Source organism: Pagrus pagrus (genome assembly GCF_965226575.1).
Source record: "Pagrus pagrus genome assembly, chromosome: 6".
Taxonomy (NCBI): domain Eukaryota; kingdom Metazoa; phylum Chordata; class Actinopteri; order Spariformes; family Sparidae; genus Pagrus; species Pagrus pagrus.
Window position 1 is genome coordinate 2,546,720 of NC_140190.1, and position 23,836 is coordinate 2,570,555.

General features: G+C 40.9%; 2 protein-coding genes across 3 annotated transcripts; one reads left to right on the plus strand and one right to left on the minus strand.

The window, feature by feature from the left end:
• The first annotated feature begins 587 nt into the window (after positions 1–587).
• On the plus strand, positions 588–19,727 carry tut4 (terminal uridylyl transferase 4). Of its 2 annotated transcripts, XM_084354731.1 has the most exons (31): positions 588–722; positions 815–979; positions 3,967–4,520; positions 4,605–4,756; positions 5,392–5,508; positions 5,621–5,798; positions 5,916–6,004; positions 6,139–6,190; positions 6,504–6,573; positions 7,485–7,611; positions 8,060–8,179; positions 10,578–10,772; positions 10,894–11,068; positions 11,158–11,744; positions 12,274–12,424; positions 12,673–12,759; positions 13,133–13,236; positions 13,361–13,418; positions 13,508–13,611; positions 13,716–13,805; positions 13,891–14,004; positions 14,123–14,200; positions 14,349–14,526; positions 14,626–14,673; positions 15,107–15,189; positions 15,308–15,423; positions 16,503–16,657; positions 16,835–16,932; positions 17,564–18,131; positions 18,923–19,093; positions 19,194–19,727. In XM_084354731.1, exons 3-31 carry the CDS (start codon positions 4,046–4,048, stop codon positions 19,280–19,282), a joined length of 4,629 nt encoding a protein of 1,542 aa, XP_084210857.1. In that variant the 5' UTR covers positions 588–722; positions 815–979; positions 3,967–4,045; the 3' UTR covers positions 19,283–19,727. The 2 variants fall into 2 exon arrangements, with proteins under 2 accessions (XP_084210857.1, XP_084210856.1); XM_084354730.1 differs by lacking the exon at positions 815–979.
• A 1,781-nt stretch (positions 19,728–21,508) lies between these two features.
• On the minus strand, positions 21,509–23,613 carry c23h1orf87 (chromosome 23 C1orf87 homolog; the record flags this gene model as incomplete). Its single annotated transcript, XM_084354102.1, has 5 exons — positions 23,516–23,613; positions 23,262–23,388; positions 22,991–23,153; positions 22,377–22,496; positions 21,509–21,769 (listed from the first exon to the last, which is right to left on the minus strand). Exons 2-5 carry the CDS (start codon positions 23,360–23,362, stop codon positions 21,509–21,511), a joined length of 645 nt encoding a protein of 214 aa, XP_084210228.1. The 5' UTR covers positions 23,363–23,388; positions 23,516–23,613.
• Positions 23,614–23,836: the final 223 nt, after the last annotated feature.

The window sequence follows — 23,836 nt, forward strand, 5'->3', positions numbered from 1 at the left end:
TTTATCATTGTTTTCTAAATGTATTCTAAATGCATCTGCAAGTTTGGGGAGTAACAAAATACATGTAATGGGATTACTGTATGCTGGTATAGGTACAGGGTTAAGAGAGTTTCTTTAAAAAATGCATTCAGATGCAGTTAGTAATTACCCTTCAACAATGTAGTCAGTATCGTAACCCAAGTATCACATTATGAAAGTAATGTAACTTGATTACTTTCCTGCACATCTGTGATGTTTTTCATGTCATTCTCCATAAAAGAAACAAAGAAAAGAAAAGAAAAGGACTATTGGAGTAATGCAAAAGTGATGGAAAGTATTCAAGTTACATTACTTTCATACTATGATACTTGAATTACGTTACTGACTACATTTCAAAGAGGTCATTACAAACTGCATCTCAATGCATTTTTATAGAAACCCTCCCAGCCCTGTTTATCTGTTTTTCATTTTGTTTTCCCATAAAAAAAAGAAAAGAAAAGAAAAGAAAAGACTTGGGGGATCCTGTAGTTATAGTACAGAGTTTCCGAGCCGTCGTTGAACGCAGCACGTTACACGCCCCTCTTCATCATCACTGGCACTCCCACAATGCAGCGGGGTAATGTATTAACATGGCGTCAATGGTTGCTGTTTTGACCAGGGCCGTGGGGTTTGAAAAACATTATTTAGACCAGAACGACAGAGACAGCTAAACAATAATCCGGATTCAACTTTAGAGCTCGAAAGTAAGTTGAGACGCGCTCCTCTGCGCTGTAGCGGTCGAAGTGTTGTTTTTCTGTCTTTAATGACTTGATGCTGTGTGGCAACTGTGTGCCAGTATTATTTATTTCCCGTTAGCTAGCTCAGCCGGACGACCGGGCACAGCGGCTAACGCTAGTTAGCTTACGAAGACAGCTAACAACAAAGTCGGCCAGGCAAAGAGCCCCCTGGAAGTCAACGCGAGTCGTTGCTAAAACACAGGAAATACATTTTGGTTTAAATGGTGAGCATTTCTTTTAGTCGATAATATCTGCGTGCGTGATGACCCCCCTTTTCGTTCCTGTTGTGGAAGTTGAGCTAACGTTGAGTCCCGGTGTTGCATCGGAGTCTGTTTCTCCCTCAGTTTCGTTTTTCTCTAAACTGAACCAAACATTAACTTTAGCCACAAGTGAAAGTATTCCTCTGCACCGCCTAACTATGACCTTACATTACTCGAAACTCATTTCTTTCACCTCCCAGGGAGAGTGGCGGTACGGGATTCACAGAAAACAGACTTCGACTCAGCATCGGTACCAGCGCTGCACTGCCTGCTGTGGCTCTGTGTTTGTGTTTACAGGGTCATTCAACACCGCTGTCGTTTTACTTATTATATCCCAAGAGATTCATATAAGACCTTTGTTCAATGATATACAGTGGTATGAATGTTTTGATTTTTATGGGAAACTCTATTAGGGATTCAACTACCATTTTCAATTGATCCGTACATTATTATTTTGATTGACTGATTAATACTCTAGCCTTTGAAATATTGAAAAATACCAATGAGAGCCCCACATTCAGTCCTCAACTTTTCTTTTTGTCTCTAAACTATATTACAATCCAGTTCAAGGGACTGTCATAAAGGATAATATACTGTTTACAGATATTTCTTAAGTGTATGTCAGTTACAATTCAAGCAGAGAGCTGTTTAGAGGTTTTTAACTAGTGCTGCCTGTTAATCAAGATATAATTAATTAATAAAATTGCAATATAGCTGCAATGTTTTGATTAAGTTATAATAAATGAGAGGACAATAGTAGAATGAAGTACCGTAGTGCTGCACAGATGCATCGACCTACAAATCCTGTTCTTCAGCTGTAAGAAAACAAGTTTGTTCGGTATTTTGATAGTGTTTTCAGTAAAAAGTTAAAATTATTTATTATATTTTTTTTTACAATATTGTGCAGCCCTCGTTTTAATTGGAACAAAGAAAAGGTCTACCATCACTCCTGTTCATCTGTTGTCACACTGGCTTTTAATTAGTTTTAGTTTGTTAGTTTTTAAAAGAATTTCATGAGCCATAGTTGTAACCTTCCTTTAAACATTAGGGACTTAAAGCAGCAACGCTCCATACTGTGCATGCGTGATTTTATCCCTACACTTCCTGACCTTGTAGTCCAACAGTTTACTGTGGGAAAACGCCTGGTTTGCTGTACCCAGGAGTACTTAAAAACTGTCAGAAGGTAGTTGTAGAAGTAGCCGTTGAAAGAGTTAAATGTTGCTTCGTGATATTCGTTTTTTCCACTACCACGGCAAACCGTTTGAATGTTTATGACTTTTTTATATTTGAATGATATAGAGCCCAACCAGTAAGTTTGCAGTTTTTGGGGCTGGTGCCAAATATTTGGGAGTAAAACAATTCTGACATCATTATATCGGCCAATATACACACATTTCCTGCAGTGATCCCTAAAATATGGTAATCTTACACTTGTGACAAAATATGTAATGGAGGCAGGATATTTGACAGTTTAACAATAAACGTTATTGTCAAAAAAGATATAACTGAACAAAAACCATGAACTTCCCTTGAATTCTTAATCAGCCCAAGCATCGTTTTCTGCACTGTGTTGTTTACAATCAAAAAGTTTTCATATCAGCCAGTATGGTGTCATGAGTTACTCTGTGATTCCCACCTGTATCAGAGACTTGCCCCTCATTCCATAGTTTGTATGATTAAAATATATCTCTATCTTACAGATAATAGCTTGAACGTTTACATACTCTGTGCTACTACTAACAACTGAGTACAGTGATGCTGTTTCCTGCAGTTGTGGACCCATAAATATCAATCTAGATTTTTTTATTTTCGGTTTAAAACCCACCCATATACCTTTTATTTTAACCTGGAATCTGTTATTACTGCTCTGCTGTCATTGTCTGATAATCTACTCTAGAATCTAGAATATTAATCAATGGACAGGACCTTAATCTGTGACTATTTTGATAATTTATTGTCTATTTGTTTAAGACCTCGAGTTGGTGACAAAACAAGCAATTTGATGACATCACCTTGAAATATAGGAAACTCTGATGGAACTTTTTATTCATTGTTTTGTCGGATACTTTAATTCATTTGTTAATGGATAAAATAAAAGGCATATCAACTAATGAAGTGAAAATAAACCAACCCTGTATAATACTACATGGGATTTATCCTGTGAAAAATGTACTTGGATTGATTTGTGATTTTGTGATTAATCAAAACATTTTTTCCCTCTTTTATATTTTGCGCTGACTTGGGAAACATTTTGACACACACAGACAGTTAGTAATGATGTGGAGATGAAACTTTTCCATGTCCTGTCCACAAGAAAAAGAACAAATTCCTCTACAAACCAAGGCAACTTTTTTTAAGTACTAAAGTTAAATGGCTCTTACTTCTCTGGCTTCAGGATCAAAGACAAAGAGATGAAAACGTCTTGTCATCTTTTTTGTTTTATATTATTTGTCGCACACAAATCAAGAGAATGTTATCTGTATTTCGAATGTTTATTTCACGTCACAAGTCAAAAAAGTCAATTTTCAAGCTTTGTTTTCATTTTAATAATAAACTCAAAAGCTGCATCAATACTGTGTAAGTGTAAAATCTGTAGTATAACATTAAGTAGAAACTTTAGTATTCATATAGTCAATATTCTGATAGTGACTTTTGAAACATTTTAGTTAACTGAGTTGATGTGTAGTGTAAAACCACGTCTCCATTTTCTTTTTCTTTGTTTGCTTGTTAAAGAATTAATATTCCTCTTTGTTTGTTGATTAATTTCTATACTTTTAGAAACGTATATAAGTCCTAGGAAGTGAAATGCAAATTAAGTTGGAGTATGTGTTTGGTCATTTGATCTCACCTGAATGGTAAAACAAGATACAACAGGCTATCACAATGGTTTTTGTGAAGTTGTTTTGTTATTTCGACTGAAAGCTATGATTTCTCATCCCTATTTTACCTAGACTTTAGGTGGCCTTTGTCCCCGGTCATCCTCACCGTGGTGTTGACTCCACCAGGGACAAGAGCAGCAGGACAGGAGGGATGGATGAGTCCAGAAGTCCAGTAAAATCAGGCAAACAGTCTCAGCCCAGAGGAGCAAAACCTTTGTCCAGCGAGAAGTCAAATAAAGACACTCCTGCCCAGAGAGACGGTACCAAGTCTGCACCCCGCAGACAAGAACACCTCGCTGCAGCAAAGGATGAACATAATATAGGAAGCCGCGGGCCAGGCAAAACTTTCACAGATATCCCCCAGGACAAGAGAAGAGGACGGCCCTCCAGGCTGACAAGACTGACTGGAAGAACGAGTTCTGGGGAGAGAGGGAAAGGAAAAGTGTCAAGCTCGCAACAGCAGCTGGTGGCACAGGCTCCTGACTTCAGGGCATCTCTTTCTGCTGACAGCAGCCCCTCAGCAAACAGAGGGACCAGCTCTCCTGCAGTCCCTGGTACACCTGAGAGAGGCCTCACAGAACAGGCCAGGAGCTCCACTGTAGCTCCAACAAAGGAAAGGTCCCATGGTGAGTTTGTAAGATGTTTTCCCTGAGATGATCTTCTCCACCAAAAGGGTCTCTGGTAAACTGCTCAGTCTTTGTTGTTTGTAGGGGTGAAAGCTGCAGCACTGATGCATCAGTCTGTTCAAGAGGGCAGAGAGGTGAGGCCCACTGTGGAGGAAGGACCGCTGACAGAGCAACAGCTGGGCCTCCGGCAGGCAGAGGAGCGCCTCTACAGAGACTACATCCACCGACTGTTGAAAGTAAGGAAACAATCCAGTCATGACGGATCTGTAATAGATGGATAGTTTGATAGAATGAAAACAGATCAATGGATGATATTTAGTTACAGATGCACTGTAGCCATGTTTCCATGTAATTGTTCAGCAAATGTTGAGCACATTTTTTTGAATGAAAAGAAAATGTATGAGTTGGGTGTTTCCATCAGCTGGTTTGTAGCGAATAAATGTGTAATAAACAGAGTAGAAGACATTGAGGTCCCGAACTAAAAACAGGACCAGTTGTTTGAAGAAGTATGAGGAGGAGGAGGAGAAGAAGAAAAAACAAAAGCACTTGCATTGGCCAGCTATGAGAGATAAACTGAGACAGGTCTTCAGGAATTTTAAAAAAGTTGTAATTTATTCTGTCATGTCGGTTAGTAGTAGCAGCGGACACCGCTAACATCTTCCTCTGGCTTCTCCTTTTCCTTCTCTCGGAGCTGATCAGTCATTCATCAGAGTTAAATGTTAGCTTCGTGAGAACTTATTCAGAAAAGGTGTATTTTTTTGGTAGGCAGGTGGACTTCATGGTTGCGATTATGATCAAGTGGAGGATAAAACGACATGTATAGAAAACATGGATAAACTGATTGCTTTTGCCTCTGTCTTTGTTTTCACAGCAGTCCCCCGAGTACCCAAACTATCAATACTTATGCAAGCTCTGTTCTGTGCACATTGAGAACATACAAGGAGCACACAAACACATCAAAGAGAAGAGACACAAGAAGAACATAATGGTATGGGAATTTAAAGTTTGTGTCTTCACTCGTCCCTGTATGCTTTGTTGAAGAAATGAAGAAAGAAAGGGTTTTGAATTTTGTTGTTTACATTCTGGCTCCGGTGTATCAGGAAAAACAGGAGGAGAACGAGCTGCGTGCCCTGCCGCCCGCCTCCGCTGCCCAGCTCAGGGCCGTGGACGCGTCCGTCCGAGAAACAGCCAGGCAGCACGGGATCTCAGAGGAGGACTTTGAGGTTCGGAAGGCCGTGGTCATCAGGATGGAGGAGATCATCAAGAAGCACCTCTCAGGTTGTATGCTATGATGTCGCTCAGCCTGGTTTATAATATAAACCTTCTGAGTTAAAGTTTTAATGCATATATTGTATAATCACAGTAAAATCTAATACGCTTTCTTTGGTTTTACAGCTTGTGCTCTCCGTCTCTATGGTTCATGTCTTACCCGATTTGCCTTCAAAACGAGCGATATCAACATTGATGTCACCCACCCTTCCTCAGTAAGGCTGCCTCTGCTATTTTATGAAATACTCATGAATGTTCTCTAAAAACATAGAGGGCACTGTAAATCAGCACTAACATCTGGCCTTATAGCTGCTGGTCTCACTTGTTCTAATTATTTTTGTCTGTTCAGATGACACAACCTGAGGTCTTGATTCAAGTGCTGGAAATCCTCAAGAACACCCGTAAGTTTTGCTTGGTGCATTGTACATTTTCTCTGAAGTTTTGACGCGATTTATTGTTGCATAAGCCCACTGCTCTGGTTTGTCTGGAGGTATTAGTTTGGCCTTGTTGCTTCACGTTTGATTGAATATTCAAATTACACTGAGAACAGGACAAGAACAGCATTACTTAGAAATACCTCATCTGCTTTGGTCTTGGAGTAATTCTACTTTGTGTGGTTCAGCTTTTATGTAAAAGTCCTGCAATGAAATTGGGTTTGTGCAACTTTCCTCAAGGACATTTCCTGTGTTTTTGTTTTTCTCCTCTCCTCTCCAGCTGAATTTTCAGAGGTTGAGTCAGATTTTCATGCCAAAGTTCCTGCCGTGTTCTGTCGGGATGTTTGCAGGTGAGTGTTGGATTAAATGCACAAATGCAGTTTTTTAAATATTTTTTTTATCTGTGTGTATATATATTTTTGTCACTTTACTCTCATTGATGTTTAAATTGTTTGTCTAGAGAGGGAGTTTAGGTTTAATGTAGTTATTAGGGATGCACTGATTTATCAGACAAACATTGATATTGGCCTTGTTGACTGCTGCCTATCGGCAAGTAAGACAACATTCACTGATGGCAGTGGCCACTGTTTATCTGTGGTCTCGCATCAATTTTGTGCTGGCACATTCATGGGGTATTGGCTCCCTGCCATCAGTTTGTAAAACTATGTAAGCTCTGAAAAATTCTTAGAATTGCTTTGGTAGTTGTTTAGCGGGCTCAAAAGGCCTTTTAATGTGAAGGGAGGTTATATTAAAAGATTTTTATACATTTGTGTTCTCGAGTTTGTGCTCTTTCAAAGATAGTGTAATGAGGGGCTGAATGACTTTTTAAAACAGTTTGGTTATGTATTTCCCTGGCACAACAGGGAGAATAAAAGGGGACATAAACAAATAAACAACAGCAAAAAACATCAGTATTGACGGGTTAGGGTTACGGCTATCGGCCAAATTGTTATTTTAAAATTGGCCATCAACCCAGAATCTCACAATCAGTGCATCGCTGTTAGTAAAAGTTTTTTAGTGTGCAGTTATCATCTTATTTTTAAATATTTGTGACTTTACACTGATGATCAGAGGAAGGAAATGTTATGATTATGTTAAATGATGTCTCATCTCTTATTTAACTTCACATTATTACAGCACATATCGGCTCCTACTTGCCTGACCTTTGTGGCCTGCAAATCCAGCACTAATTTACTGTCTGGCACCAACGTATATATATTTATCATATATTTATTGATTTTTCACCTGTGTTTCTGTGCAGTGGCCTGATGTGTAAAGTGAGCGCAGGTAATGACGTCGCTTGTCTCACCACCAATCACCTGGCAGCCCTGGGTAAACTGGAGCCTAGATTGGTTCCGCTGGTGCTGGCCTTCCGCTACTGGGCAAGGGTAAGGCTGTAGCTGATACCAACCCCTCCGTTCAAGGAAGAAATGAGAAAGATCTTCTAATGGGTTTCAGTGTTGAGTTATTTTTTAATTTTAGCTATGTTAATTACTAATTACCAGCCCCTCAGTCTAAAAGTTATGTACTGATATTGGACATATTAGTTATAAAAACTGACAGACCAGAAATAAATACTTTGTAATGGCTGTGTATGTGTGTTCAGGTTTTTCTTGTTAAATAAAGTCAGAGGTCTATCTCTGCACAAACAAGCCATATCACCTGTTTGTCCAGATGCTGAAAATGGAAAATCTAATATGTTGTTCTTTGTAATGGACTTATCATTTAAATTCATGTATTCATTGAACAAATCCAATTGAGTTTTACAGTTTCGCTTAAGTCGATAATGCATTCGAAATTGAAAGCATTTCTTTTCTTGCATATTTGTCTCTGTAGCTGTGTCACATCGACTGCCAGGCTGAAGGTGGCATCCCCTCATACTCCTTCGCCCTCATGGTCATCTTCTTTCTGCAGCAGAGGAAAGAGCCAATCCTCCCGGTCTACTTGGGCCGTTGGGTAGGTCAAATGTTTTTCTGTCTTATCCACTCTCACTGGAAAAGAGCTGAGAAAAGGGTTCGTGGTTGGCACCTTAACCCTGCTGCCGCCGAGGGCGCTCTCCTGTCGATCCTTTTGTAAACACATGAAGTACAGAGACCTATTTTAAACAACTCATGTAATGATAAAGACAGTTGTTGTCATTGAAATTACTGTGCATATAACCTGTACACCCAAACCTTTTTTGGGAGGCCCCTTTACACAGCCTGTTCAAGGTGGGAATGTTGAGCCTTTATTCTGCAGCGCCATTCTGCAAAAAAGGTATGAAGATGGAATGAGGGGTCATTGTTGTTCCACCTCTGAGCCCTACTGATGTCTGTCTGAAAAGAATGAGCCTGTGTAGAGGCAGGACGACACAGGGGTCTGACCTTTGTTAACACGGTATGTGTGCGATCCACAACCAGTAGATTTAAAAGCAGCTAGCCGCAGTTAGCAGCTAACTCAAAGAAGTGAAACGGCTACTGAAAATGTCTGCAAATTTGGTTGACAACACGAGGTTGAGAGCATGAGATCAACCTCCGTATACCATCTATAGCCATATTATTCCCATTGTTAAGAAACTGTTGTCCGACGACTTATACATCACAATAGATGTCTCACCTCTTTTGCTTCTGGAGCCCAGCATGCTATCTAAAATAACACTGCGGTGGCATTAGGCTGCCATTTTTTGGTTGAAGTTAAAAAAACAAAGCCAGCGTAATGAAATATTTTAGCATCACCTGTAAAAAGAACTTGTAAGATCCACTTTCCTTCAGACAAATTCAACCCAGAGCCTCGTTGTACAGATTCTAAAAGAAGAAATATGATTCTCGAAAACTGCTCATGTCTCTGCAACAAATACAGATTTGCTCATTTATGACATCTTGTTTATGGGAGTATAAACATAATTATTTAAACGTAATAAGTGAATGAGAAGTGGTAATGCTGATAAATGCATGGAAATCCATTTATCTGTGCCAACCTGTGTACTCCTGAATTATTTGTGGGGCATTTTTCAGTCTTTTATAATATATATACACTGTCACCTCTTGATGCAAAGCAGTGTGTGCCCATTTTATATAATGCACAGGATGACCCACATTCTTCATCTGCGTCTTGTGTCATGTTTTGCGAAAAAGACTCCCACGCAGCTCAAGTCTGTGTTTGGAAACACAGGATGTTGATACATCTCCGTCTTATTTAGAGGAGGCACATTAACTCGAGAGAGACACAAGTGAAAAATCATCCTTCCACTGTTATTAAGATGATCTAGATTTTTTTTTTTTTAGCACTATGCTGCATGTATTTGCATAATACTGAGGAACATTATGTGAAGCTGCTACAAATCATTAATTTCTTGAAGATGTAAAATTCATGTTCATAGTTGCATGAAGATATAAAAGAACCCATTTAACTGAGATTGTATTTATCATTCCTGACTGTTAGAAATAAAGTAGACGTTGTATTTTTACTGCATAGCATTTACCAGCAGGAAGAACTCCTCTGCAATGTTTAGACAAGTGTAGGTGGGAACATGTTTTTTTCTTCTTTGAGGTGAAGATTATTTTCTTCAGAACTTCAGGCTATTTGTGCCACGAGGTGCTTGCAGAGAGATGATCATGTGATAAACTGTGTGATCACACTGTGAAGAATAGAAAGATGTACTTAAAATTGGCAGCAGTTACACGTTAAAAGCATAACTTGACACCAGGCTGATGACAAACCTGCAGATGCAGTGATGTAGAACATTTATCTTGGAGTACCATGCAATCACAGAGTTGTTTATCCAGGAGAACTCTGTCTTCCTTCTTTGCACGTTTCTGTTCGAGTCTATCATGTCTGTCGGTAAAAGCCCAGAATGCCTTTTAGACCACATCTTGTTGAGATAGAAACACGACCATCGGGGAGCAACTCTGTAACTGTCCTGCTGGCTTGTGTGCATCATTTTTTTTAGATGAACATAAGCACTTGCTATGATTGTCTTTGGGCTGTAGCTCTGTCCTCATTTTTATTTTACATAGTGATTAAACACTGTTAAAAAACATTCCTTTATTATAAACTGAGGCAGATAATAAAAAAGATAATGTATCTAAAAACACAAATCATTTTTTTCCTAATATGAGCCTTATTCTCAAACTTTTGGACAATATACCTATTGGCAATTAAATAATTTTACTTGTCAAGTTAAACGCTGATCCAATCGATGACAAGCTGCGAGTTGACAACACATAGCCAGTCCTCCAGTCCCACCACCAATAACATGACAATACAACATTAAAACGTGTAAAAGCAGCTTCAAAATTCATATCCTATAAAAAGTCATATCTTTGCTTACAGCTATTTTCCCTCTGTTGTGTTTGACTTCATTCTCCTCGTTCAGATCGAAGGCTTTGATGTGAAGCGTGTGGATGAGTATCATCTAACTGGAATCACGTTGGACACATTTGTCCGGTGGGAGCGCAGACCTCCGAGCTCCACGGACGGACGAGGGGAGAACCGCAACGAGGCCAGAGGAGAAGGCCGACCTAAACAAGATCAGAAAAAACCTGATGAAGGCCATTATTCAGAAGGCTTGGTAAGTGTCACTACAGCATCATATTGATAGAACAATTAACGTTGCCTTTGATTCAGAGCTAAACTTATATTGAGGAAAGTGTTGTGTTACTGCTTTTAACAACTCCTGTGTCACTTTAAAGACCCGCCTGACCTTGGACCTGGGTAAAGGTGTGTCACTGGGCCAGTTGTGGTTGGAGCTCTTGCGTTTCTACACACTGGAATTTGCTCTTGAAGAGTACATCATCAGCATCCGCTTGAAGGAGCTCCTCTCTAGGGAGGTAAAGAACTGGCCACGTCGCAGGCTCGCTATTGAAGGTAAAAAACCACTCAGTCGGAAAATTCATCATACAGCTCTGGAGAAATATCAGAAATTCACACAGTGTGTCTCTCTCTTCTGTTTTTAGATCCTTTTGCCTTGAAGAGGAACGTTGCACGAAGCTTGAACAGCCAAATGGTGTTTGAGTACATCCAGGAGCGCTTCCGTACGGCCTACAAATACTTTGCTTGCCCGCAGAGAAAGGGCACGGGGGGGCGCCAGAAACGCAAGAAGGCAAGCAAGCAAGGTGCAAAATTGGAGGAAGTGGAGAGGAGGGAGGCTGCGCTGGTGAACAAGGAAGAAGACGACGGGAAAGGTGAAAAAAGCCAGGGTGCTCAAAGGGGCCGCCACGGGCTGAAGGAGGACGAGGAGTCTGACACCGATGATGAAGATGGGTCAGATCTGTCCACGAAGAAGGATGAGAAAACTTTGGATGCCAGCCTCATGGACATGGATCTCAGTGAGAGGAACAGAACTTCCTTATCCCCCAACGGACTGCTGGACAGTGACAAGGAGGGGGAAGAGGAAGAGGAGGAGGAGGAGGAAGAGGATGAGGAGGAGGAAGAAGAAGATGAAGATGAAGAAGAAGAAAGCAGTGTTTCAGACAAGGATGGACCTGTTGCATCAGAAGATCTGCACTATGTGTTCGATAGGATGATTTTCACTGGTGGGAAGGTAATCATGGTGTTCACCCTTTGTTTACATGTTTTCATACATTTTTCAGATATTTTAATGGAAAAATATAAGTAATAGTTTTTACTTTAGCAATGGTCAAATATCTTAAAAATACCAAATCTTGTCTGTTTATAGTGTGATATATATCTTCTGAGTTGTGTGTTATAAAGCCAATTTGAAAAAAAGAAGAAGGTATAACATAAAGGAGCATCATCTCACCTGTCGTCATTGTTTCATGATGGGATGTTTACATTTAGGAAGGGTCGTTATTGGTTTGTTGACATGTGATGACAAACCTCAGGGGTTGGTAAAGAACATCACACAGCCATTCATATTATTTCAGCTTTTGCAACACGGGACATTGCCCCACAGAAATGTTTTGTAACAGTGATGTAAGCAGGACACGGTAGTTGCAAAATTTTGGAGCTTTTATTTATGCCATTATCTTGCACTTCCTTTGTGGTGGTGAAGGCTGTCATGTTCTTATTGCTCATTTAATTTATGTTCTTTGAACTTTTTTTGGTTCCAGCCTCCAACTGTTGTGTGCAGCATCTGCAAACGCGATGGTCACCTGAAGGATGAGTGTCCTGAAGACTTTAAGAAGATCGAGCTGAAGCCTCTTCCTCCTATGAACGACCGCTTCAGGGATATCCTCGATGGGCTCTGCAAGTTGTGCTACTGTAAGTTTTCTTTCACGTTATTCTATTCTAGAAGGTCTACAGTATAACCACACCAAGAAGATCAGAGTGCAAAGTGGCAAATTTCCACATTTCAAACAATGAAATGTTTGTATGTTTGGTGTCAAATTGCTTAGAATTATTCTGCAACTATTTATCACGCGTGAATCCTTTAGTTTAAATTAACTAATCGATCAGTCGACTAACCATTACATCTCTGTGTGACTACATTTCTGTTCTGCTGTTTGTAGATGAGCTGTCACCTACTCATGCTGAGCAGCAGAAGAGGGAGCAGATCCTCGCTGGCCTGGAGAGGTTTATAAGGAAGGAGTACAATGGTGATTATTGAGCATAAACTCTCAGATAATTGCTGTTGTTGTTGTCTTCTGTTTATACAAATTTGATGCTTCCTCTGTGCATTTCAAGTTAAAGCCTTCACACAGTTCACGGGACACTGGAAGTCACTTATTGTTAAACAACCGCTGGAATTGCTAGGTTTAATTAAGTAGAATCGATCAGAATATATAAATTAGACAGTGAGAACAGTATTTATTTTAAAGACGAACTAGGCAACAGTGTGGTGAATATAACATGTCTGTTGTTTCTTTACTTTACCCAGATTGTCAACAGACTGGCTGTTATTTTAGAAGCCAGTTTTTATTTGAGAATCTCTGATCATTAAAATTCCTTCCTGTGTGTGTGAATCCACAGATAAAGCTCAGCTCTGCTTGTTTGGCTCCTCCAAGAACGGCTTCGGCTTCCGCGACAGTGACCTTGACATCTGCATGACTCTGGAGGGTCATGAGACTGCAGAGGTAGGTGGACTGAACAGGCATACCAATGTTTTATGCAACTCGCGCTCCCTCGCTGGGACTGACATTTAGTGACTCGTATAAATTCTTTTCAGTCTTACATAACATTTCTGATCTGTCTGAACAGAGGCTGAACTGCAAAGAGATCATTGAAGGGCTTGCAAAAGTGCTCAAGAAGCATACAGGTGAATGATTGTTTTACTAATAATCATTTATCTGTCTATATCTCTGTGTCAAGGACTGAATCTGACAGTTTTTTACGCTGACATCACAGGTCTGAGGAACATCTTGCCTATCACAACAGCTAAAGTGCCTATTGTGAAGTTTGAACACAGACAGAGCGGTCTGGAGGGAGATATTAGCCTTTATAACACCCTGGTGAGTGTTAGCAGAACCTGCCTTCACTGTTCTATAAAATGCTTAGACGTGCCTTTTTTATTGAAATGGCTGAATGAATTGCTTCGGACGCGTTGTCTCTGTAGGCTCAACACAACACTAGGATGCTGGCTACGTATGCAGCGCTGGATCCACGAGTGCAATTCCTGGGATACACGATGAAGGTCTTCGCTAAGGTGAAGATACTCTTCACTTAGGATGTTTGTGAAGTGTTCCCATGTTGCCTCTTGCTGTGTGACTAACGTCCCTCTGTGCTCACAGCGCTGCGACATTGGGGATGCGTCCAGAGGAAGCCTCTCGTCCTACGCTTACATCCTGATGGTGCTCTACTTCCTGCAGCAGAGGCAGCCGCCAGTCATTCCTGTCCTGCAGGAGGTATCGGTCACTGATTAATGACCATAAATTTAAACTCAGAACAAATGAGCTCTGCCTGAAATATAAGGGAGTGCTTAGCTTTGAATGAAATGAACAGCTCATTATGATGTCGTTTTAGATCTTTGATGGGACGACTGTTCCCCAGCGGATGGTTGACGGCTGGAATGCTTTCTTTTGCGATGACCTTGATGATCTGGTGAGTTCAATGAAACAGGTGTCTTTGAACTTGGAGCAGTGTCGTATCTTTGGACAGTGTCTAAATGTAGTCCAAATGTTACTCCCGTCATATCCTCCTCTGTTGCAGAATTGAAAAGGTACCGAGTGTGTTTGTTTTGTCTTCACAGCGCCGGCTTCTGTCCGAGCTGCAGCCGAACACAGAGTCAGTGGGAGAGCTGTGGTTGGGGCTGCTGCGCTTTTACACAGAAGAGTTTGACTTCAAAGAACATGTCATCAGCATCCGTCAGAGGAAACGCCTCACCACCTTTGAGAAACAGTGGACCAGTAAATGCATTGCTATAGAAGGTGCTCACACAGATCTGCTCATGCCTCTGTTTTTACCTGCTTCTTTACATTTCAGTCAGTGTCTTATCGTCTACTCACTCATCTGTTTGTTCTCCTCAGATCCCTTTGATTTGAATCATAATCTTGGTGCTGGAGTTTCCCGCAAAAGTAAGTGCTTAGGTCCTGGTATAAAGTTTTCTTTTTGTTTTATTAAATAGAATAACTAGCTAGAGCTCCAATAATTCATCCGTTGATCAATTATTAATCAGCAACTATTTTGACAATTGATTAATCGGTTTGAGTAATTTTTTAAGGAAAGTAGTCCATATTCTTAAATGTGAATATTTTCTGGTTTCAGGCCTAGTTAGAGCAAATAAATATTTTCTTGTGGTAATGAGTCAGAAGTGTTTTCTTCCATTACTGCAGGCATTTGCTCTTTGACAGCTGAGGCTTTTCATCAGTTTATGTCTGTTAGATATTTGAATAAAAAAGCAGGGAGTTCATGTCACGTTGTGTAAAACTAAGCCTGTGCACTCTGTTGCTGATGATGTGATTGCAGCCGCCTCTAAACGTATCATTGTTCCTTCTTGGCTTCCTCCAGTGACAAACTTCATCATGAAGGCGTTTATAAACGGCAGAAAGTTGTTTGGTACCCCGTTCTACCCCGTCCCCGGCTCTGAAGTGGTACGTCCCTCATGACTCAACCAAGTTGTACAAAAGATTCAAAATTTGAACGCTGTCTGTTGCGTCTCCTGAGGAATCCGTCTTAACTATCTGCTATTTCTGTCGTGCTCTGCTGCAGGACTACTTCTTTGACTCGAAGGTGTTGACAGACGGCGAGTTGGCGCCCAACGACAGATGCTGCAGGATCTGCGGGAAGATCGGACATTACATGAAGGACTGCCCGAAGAGACGCAGGTTGTCCCCTCGTGGTTCATCAAAACATTTCTCTCAGCGAATTAGAGTTCCAAGAAAAACTAACAGACGCTGCTGAGAAATAATAAATATGTCACAGATTCGTATAACTCCTGCTTTGTTGTTCTCTCGCAGTGTAAAACAGTTTATTCAAATGTATCTGAACATTTGTTTAAAGCATCACTGTCCACAGTAATGATGTTTTATACACCAAATCCATTACGGTTACAGTTGTGATGTAGTTGCCACACGGTAATGTGACACGGTAATGTTAAAACGGATGCCTCCTGACTGCAGAGTGGATAGTCATTTAAGTAAGAGCTAGTTGGTAAACTTAAACGTGAGTGTTTCCATCATACAGCAGCTGTGAATCGAAACACAATGATGGCGATTCATTTTCCTGTCCTCTTTTTAATCACAGCAATTTGGACATGCATCAGCTAAAACCATCTGGAGTATGATTTAGTCTAAGTTGTCCGCATTACTACTTCCAACACAATGACCCAAAAATACACAAACGTAAAGAATTAGGCCGTTGAATATCAGCAACGCCTTGAGAAAGTTACAAGAGGGATACAGGAAGAGGAACAGGTGAACTTATAGATTTCAACTATCAAAGTGAGAACAATGAACAGATGGCAGTGGAGAGTTGATCAGAGAAGAAAAGAAAGGAGTAGGCCAGGCACAGTGAAAGAGTGACTCCTGAGGCTGCAGCTGAGGGACATACAGGGTAAGTTAGGCTAACACAGTTAGGCTAAGCTGCTCTATAGGTGGTGTTTTTAAAGGTATAAAAAATCTTAATTTTAGCCTTGTTTCACAGTAGCATTGTTTCTATATTCAGGAATTGTGGCAAAATCGTTATTTTCCTCATTAAAATCATTGTTTTTGCGAGACTTCTGTATGAATCTAACTATGTCTTGACATTTGAAGGTATTTTTAAAGGAAACAATGTCTATTTTTCTTATTTTGGAGAGCCTGTAGCATTGTAATGTTTCTTTGTGTTTGCTCATTAATGTGTGTTTGTGCTGAATGTTTATTGTTTGTTCACCCTCTTGTTGTGTCCTGAACTTGTTCCCTGCCAGGATTAAGAAGAAGGAAAATGACAAGGACGAGGACATTAAAGAGGAGGAGCGGGAGCCGAAGGACAGGCGTTGTTTCCAGTGTGGGGACATGGGTCACGTACGTAGGGACTGTCCCGAATACCGCCACCTCAAACAGAGGACCGTCGGAGCACCAGGTATCCCCAGATTGAAGAGACGTGAAATATTTCTTCATGATATTCTTGATAGTATTTCTGTTATTCTCACTTGTACACATATGTTGAAACATTAAATTGTAAACTTTGGTTCAGTGTCTTGACAACATATATTCAGACCATCAGGGGTGTTTATTATGTGGTCTTATTCTTCCCCAGCTCCTCACACAGTACGAACCATAGTGAGCTCCCAGTCCATCCCCATTCCCCAGACACCTGCAGACTGTCCTGGAAGAACCAGGCAGCCCTCTGAATGTGTGAGTACAACAGTTAAACATTACAACTGTGTCGGTTCACCCAAAAAACAAACAAACTGAAATGTTATCAGCCGTGGTTCCATCTAATTGTCAGGCGAATTTGAAGCAAACTTTAGAAGAAAAGGAAATGCACATCAGCCACACGTGCATAAACTGGTTCGGTTTTATGAGAATATCCTTAAAAGCGCAGAAATGGTAGAAACGGCTGCTTCTTCCTCACGAGGAGTGGAAACTGCTGATCAGTAATGTGAATTAAAAGTCCGTCATGTCAGGATCATATTTGGATTTTGCTGCTTCCATCAGCCTTTTCTAATGTTATACTTCCATATGTGTATGAAAATAATTTGATGGAAACAAGTGATTGACAGTGGGAACACTTTTTTGGTTTCTTCAGTTGAGATTTAAAAATCGACGCACCAGTCAATAGACGGAAGTTCGTCATATTAAATAGTTCTTTGTTTGCTTCCAGTGATATCTTGTAATGTGGGCAAATAAACCCTTTAAACCTGTGTTGATGCTGCACATTAACCACAGTCTGAAAATCAGAATCTGATTATATTTTGCCAGTTGAGTGAATGAATATTTGAATAGAAGTATGACTGATTTGTTTTTTTTGTTTTCTTCTTTATAGTCCGATAGTCGGCAGACTCCGCCCTACTCCCCCCAGCCTGCAGCTGTCCCTCAGAGTTCGTCCCAGTCCTCCAGTTCCCCTCAGCCCTCCCACAGCAAGACCAGTTCTGTTGGTCCCCTGAAGCAGCCTGCACATCCCCAGGTCCCCCTGTCTCTTTTCAGCTTCCCGGCATCTCATCAAGGCCAGTACCACCCAGGGACGCTCACCGCACTGGGGCTTCTTCCCACCCACCAGCACCAGTCACACAACTCCCAGGGGAAGCCTCATCACCCGGTCCACCTCCCTTCCACCTCCTGGCCCATCCACGGGCCAGTGCTCACCACGTCCTCTCAAACCGCCCCCTCCCCGCCCGGCCTTAAATTCGCCCTGCGTTCAGCATCGGGGAACGGGAGTCCCACCAGCTCTGGGGGCAACCCCAGCCCCATGAACCTGAACGACCCCAGCATCATCTTCGCCCAGCCGGCGGGGAGACAGCTGGGCATCGGTGGGCCAGGACGGGACGGACACTGGCACAACCACTTGGCACAACCTGGGTCACTCATGGGCAATGGCACTGTGGTCAAGTCAGGTATTCACTGGGTGAAGTGTGGTGGCACGTCTGTGTGTGTGCGCGCGTGTGTGTCTCTGTCTTTGTCTTCCTGTTTCTCAACATTGGAATACAAATGTAATTGAGGTTAAGTTACATGTAGAGACATTTTATTCTTTGCTGCTTTCCAGAGAAAATCAAATAATATTTTTTAAAGGAGGTCTGTGATTTTACTGTACATGGTCCGTCTGAAGTACAAAATAACATCATGTTTAAACCAGTCTGGACCACACCCTCCTGTCAACACACAGAAATCACATTTCATCAGTTTTCACAACATTTAAGTTTTACTTGTCTTGTCTTGCCAGAGTACAAAAGTAGAAATGAATGTATTTTCAAGGTCACTCAACTTTCGATCTCAAGTGTTGTTTCTCGAGCTGTGAGGGTTTTAGGCGGTTGACATCGAGAAAGTTTTTATCTTGTTATCTTTGATTTGCCTCCACTGCCTCGAGCTAACATTTCAGGCCGTTGTGTTTTTAAGTCAGCAAACAGAAGGTCGTTGGTTTTTAGGAATGTCCCTGCCTGTCGCACCTTTACAGAGAAATTTAAATTTCAACAGATGATTTTGTGTTTTTCTTTTTTCCCCACTCTCAAATAATAACTTGAGTATCTGATTAAAAAACAGTTAAGTTGCTCTTTTAAAATGATTTTTAAACATATTCATTTCAGATAGTAAAGGGTTAAATGTGGGTAATGGTTCCTTACATCTTTTTGTTATTAGATTCTGTTGAACTTTGTCGTCTTAGTGAATATGTTTGTTGTTGTCTCTACAGAGTCAGGCCACCCTGCCCAGTTTGTAGGTGTGAGCCAAGCCTCTCGCTTATGGGAGCACAATAAAGCACCACAGTACGCCCTGTCTCCGTCTTGGCCCTACCGGATGCCCCAGAACTTCATCCAGCAGGGCAACGGAGGCTACCAGCCGAACAAACCCTTCGTGACCCAAGGTCAGACACGATAAACAGCTTTTTATTGCTGCTGCGAAAAATAGAGAATCGTAAGTTCTCCATTTGTTCTGACTTTTTGTTTTCTCTCTTCGTTCATCAGGTTCTGTGATTCATCAGAATCCAAACTTCCCACTGGTCCCACATGTCCGACATCAAGTAAATCTGAATTTTATCCAACAGAAGAAGTGAACTCGCATCTCCTTTTAATTGGATTTATGGTCAGTAACGTAAAACAAAATCAAATTTATGTACTCTTTGCATCATTTGATCACAGGAATTTTTAAAATGAATTTTATCATTTTTGTACAGTTTTTATGTTTTATTTTTTGTCTCATTACATTGATTTGTGATACAAATGTCAAATATTTTAATACCCCCATTTTTGAGGGGGTCCAAAAAAGTGTTTTTATTTTATGTGTAAAGTAAGGAGGAAAAATGTAAACCTTTATTTTTATTAGCTGTATTCATACTTTGCTTGCAACAAGATGAAGGCTTTGAATAGACGTTTGTTTTAAAAACAATCTAACATGTCACCCTAAGTATGTAGTGCCAAAAGCAGGGATAGCAAGAAAAAAGGGAAAAAATCTTAAATATAAAAAAAAAGCTTCAAAAAAATAAAGAAAAAAGCAAACAACTCGTGTTGTGTCGTCTGAGTTAATCTCTTGAGCATGTTTGTGGGCTCTACTGAACGATTCTGATACGATGGCCCAATCCCAACGTCCACGCTCACAGACTTTGAGGTGCGTTCATGGTGAGCCCGTGAGAGATTTGGACCATCCCACCGTCAAATCATCATGTGCATGAGGGTTCACTCAGGCATTTTCCATAAGTCCACATTTCTGCAGACTTTGCATTTGACATTTCATCCCCACTATGTGGCACAAATCAAAAGATGGTGATAATGGTGCAAATTAATAGATAAGTAAATCGATAGACGATTGACTGTGTGGTGGATCACTCATTACAGTGTCGAGTATCATCTGACACTGATGAGCAGGCCAGCGCAGAGTGAAAAGGACAGCAAGCAAATGTGTGCCAAATGAATGTAGTGTGATAATCATATATATGATGTAGGAGGACTATTCTTCTCAATGATGCACAATAATTTCTGCTCTATAATGAATTCTCGTCCTCTGAGCTGTGGCCAGAGGAGTTTGGCTCTGGTTTCTGTCGCCTCATCGATTCTCAGCGTGCTCAGATTTACGATGTGATAGTCGTGAAGAAGCTTTGTCCTTGTTCAGGTCGACTGAAGCTGCAGAGAGGTGGAAAGGAGAACGTCTTAAGTTCAGATGCACAGAGCGGATCCAGAATACAGAATCGGATATGTTCGTTTATGGATTTACCTCACTGACTTTGTGGAGTTCATCTGGGAATGCAGAACTTCTTATGAATTGTAAGAGATTTCTGTAGTGAATCTGTGACAACACAAAGTGAATAACTGACATGAATACCGTACACAAGTTTCTCTTTTATTTTATATGAAAAAATGCAGTGTGGTGAGACATTGTTTCTTTGGGGTAAGTTTCTTAAACATCCCCAAGACGAGGGTTAAGGTAATTAAATCATATAGATCATCTGAAACCGTCGCTCTGAAAATAAAGAATGTACAGATGTAATTGGATTTATTTAAAGAAAACAGCATGTCTAAAGTCACTCCAGGGACTGCACAAGGCTACATGATGTTCACGTGTATCTGCTGAGGAAGACCTTGAGAAGTGGTTGAAACGACCTTTAAAAGCTGGTAAGTTGATGCTCAAAGTCTTTTTTTGTTCGTTTTCGTTTTAATGTCTATTAGAAAGTGCATTTTTTTGTGAGGACAAAACACTGATGCTAGTTTGTTGACATGCACAGGTCGACCTGACAGATTTAATATTTGTTTTGTGTGTAAATATTAATATGCATACAGGTGGTGGTGAAATGTAACTAAGTACAGGTTCTGTACTTGAGTACAAATTTGAGGCACTTAGATGTTTCCATTGTAGACCACCATCTTATCCTGTAGTATTGTTGTAATGTGGTTTATGGCCACAGGTGGCAGCACAGATGTCACTGCTGCTGAGCAGCACCCTAAGAAAAAGAAGAAGAAATCCTGCGCCATCTTTGATTCTTACATGGTTTGTATGACATCAAAGTTTTTGTTAATTTTTTTTAAACTAACAATTTCCCACCATCCAGTGTGATCATATTTACACCATTTTCCCTGTAATGAATGTTATAATATGTCCTTGGATCATCAGAGAGCCATGTGAGCCTGTTACATGGCAACCTTGCCATGTGAAGCAACCTTGTCGTGAACAGCAGTGTAGGACAAAGTGTGATGGTGCTCGAGTCTGCCCAGAAATCTATCTAGTTGTTGAGAACATGGTAAACAAAGACATTGTAAAACCAGTTTTCCATGTGTGTGGAGTTGAACTGTTACTGCGACCTCACCTGTACCGGATCGTTTTTATCACAAAACATTTGGAGAAGCAGAGAAAGCGTTGGTAGCTTCAGAGGAACATCATGTTTCAGAAACAGGTGAGTGATCTCAGATCGATGCAGCGTCCCGCTGAAGGTGAGATCGAGAGCTGCCACTTCGACCTCTGCTGATCTCAGAGAGGAGAGCTGCCAATCAGACAGCTCCTCTCTGACAGCCGAGGAGAGCTCGGCCTTATCTGCGCCCTCAGACACACCTTTCTGCAAGGGAAGGAAAGGTGAGTTTATCTTCAGTCATGGTGGCAACGGTCCAGTTTAACAGCAGAGCTGCGCTGTGAATGTGTGATGTGGATCATAGAGCTGGAAGATGTCATTTTAAACCATTTTGTCTTGTATTCATTAGGAAACAGCCACTTTATTTTATACCTTAAAAGCCTGTAGAAGTTTTTATTAGGATGAGATGTGCTGACAATGAATCCTCAACAGTGTACAGGGAATCTGTAATGTTCCTCAATCAAAGAGGTTTAACGGTTCATGTGTTCATGTTAATCAAAGAGAATCAGAGATTACAATCAAAGATCTAAAGAAGCCTGGAAGACCAAACCTGCTATTTGGTGGGTAATTTTATTAATTTTTTTAATGAAAATATATTTGCTACTTTATTCTAGAGAAAAGACTTTTATCTTCTGTGTACACAGGGTTTTTTGCCTGGCCTGATGTTCCCAGTAAAGCTCTGCGTCTCCTTCGTGACCTTCAAAAGGTCAGAATCTGCATCTGTTTTGTTCAGGTTTTGTTTCTACGTGTGTTTCCTGATGATTTCACTGCAATAAACTCTGCATTTTTAAAGTTATGTATTTTACAGAAGAACCTGTTCTGATATCTCCAGAACTTCAGCTGCTCTCGGTTCACAGTTGTGACGAGTCTTTGGGTGAATGTAGGACCTGGAGCGATCACCAGAGGGCGCTGTCACACACCGTCTGTCAGGAACCTGTAGAGAAACGCAGTGAAGAGACCATGTACATGAACAGTTAGGGTCCAGTCTGCTGTGTTCACACACTCTTCTACAGCAGCTCTTAAAACAACACAGGTAAGAAGAAGCAGTTCATATGTTCTGATACTTTACTTGAGTATTTCTATTTTCAGAGACTCAACTTTTGCTCCATTTCAGAGACGGAGACTGTTTTTTTTGTCAGCTACATTTTCCACCGAGCCTGAACAGGCCTGTCACCATGTCAGATTTTCACTGTACGATTATCGTGAACAAAAGACTTATCCGTAACCATATTATCACCAGATATTTTCACAGCGTATTATTTATCTAGTTTTATATTTTATGTTTTGGATTTGGTTTGCACGTATTCTTTGTTTTCACTGTGAAGTACTTTGTAACGTTTTGTTTTTGCAAATTACTCCATAATAAGCTGTTATTATTTCCTCTGAATGTTAAGAAGCTGTGACATGTACACAGTTTACTGTATGTACCTGGTTGATGACAGCCCAAAGTGCAGAGTCCACTCTGTTCTCCACCTTTCTGTCAGAGCTGGACGCCATCACATCCTGTTTTTCTGGAGGTTTCTTGAAATCACCATCAAATGCAGCTTTAACCGGACGACTCTCTTCTTTCTTTGACACGTCTCCAGAGTCTCTGTTTGGGAAACACATGTGAAGGTGAGGAGTTTTGTACTTTGACACACAAGATGTTTTGATCCGTAGTTAATGACACTGTGAGGGGCTGCTTTGTTATTATACTCACTCTCGTGGCTCCTCGATAAACTGCTTGACCTGTTTGCTGCCTACGATCTTGACAACCAGTCTGGGGATCGGACGCGCTTCAGACGTGTTTTTCTGAGCCATGATGCAGGTGATGTGATCGGGGTTCCCTGGAGGAAGAGACGAGGAGATGCATCAATCACTCAGCTGATCGAGGGCCGCATGGCTCGAACCTCGCTCCTATTTTTCACATGAAGCACCAACAGCAGAACAAACAGATAACGATTCTCTACTTACACGTCCAGTTATTCCATTTCTGTTTTCCAGTTTTCACTCATTTCCAGTTCACTTCTCCATGACCAGGTGGATCATGTTTCTTGTACTGTGTGTGTCGGGTTTCCTGTTTACTCTTCCTGCACCATGGTTACCGCTCTGTCTCCACCCTGCAGCACACTGCAGAGGACTGGGAGGCACTTCAACACACACACAGACACACACAGACACACACACTTGGGCTTTATGTATGTGTGTGTGTTGCATTTGGACTCTGCTGGCATTATCAAAATGTGTGGACAGGTAGAGGAGAGAGGTGACCAGCAGGTAAATGTGAGACAAAAT

Excerpts from the sequence above, each read along its gene's own strand:
- tut4 (XM_084354731.1), top strand. The coding sequence starts at position 4,046 with ATGGATGAGTCCAGAAGTCCAGTAAAATCAGGCAAACAGTCTCAGCCC. Across the intron at positions 11,069-11,157 it reads TCGCAGGCTCGCTATTGAAG|ATCCTTTTGCCTTGAAGAGG; the intron begins GTAAAAAACCAC and ends TTCTGTTTTTAG. Across the intron at positions 14,201-14,348 it reads GCGATGACCTTGATGATCTG|CGCCGGCTTCTGTCCGAGCT; the intron begins GTGAGTTCAATG and ends TTGTCTTCACAG.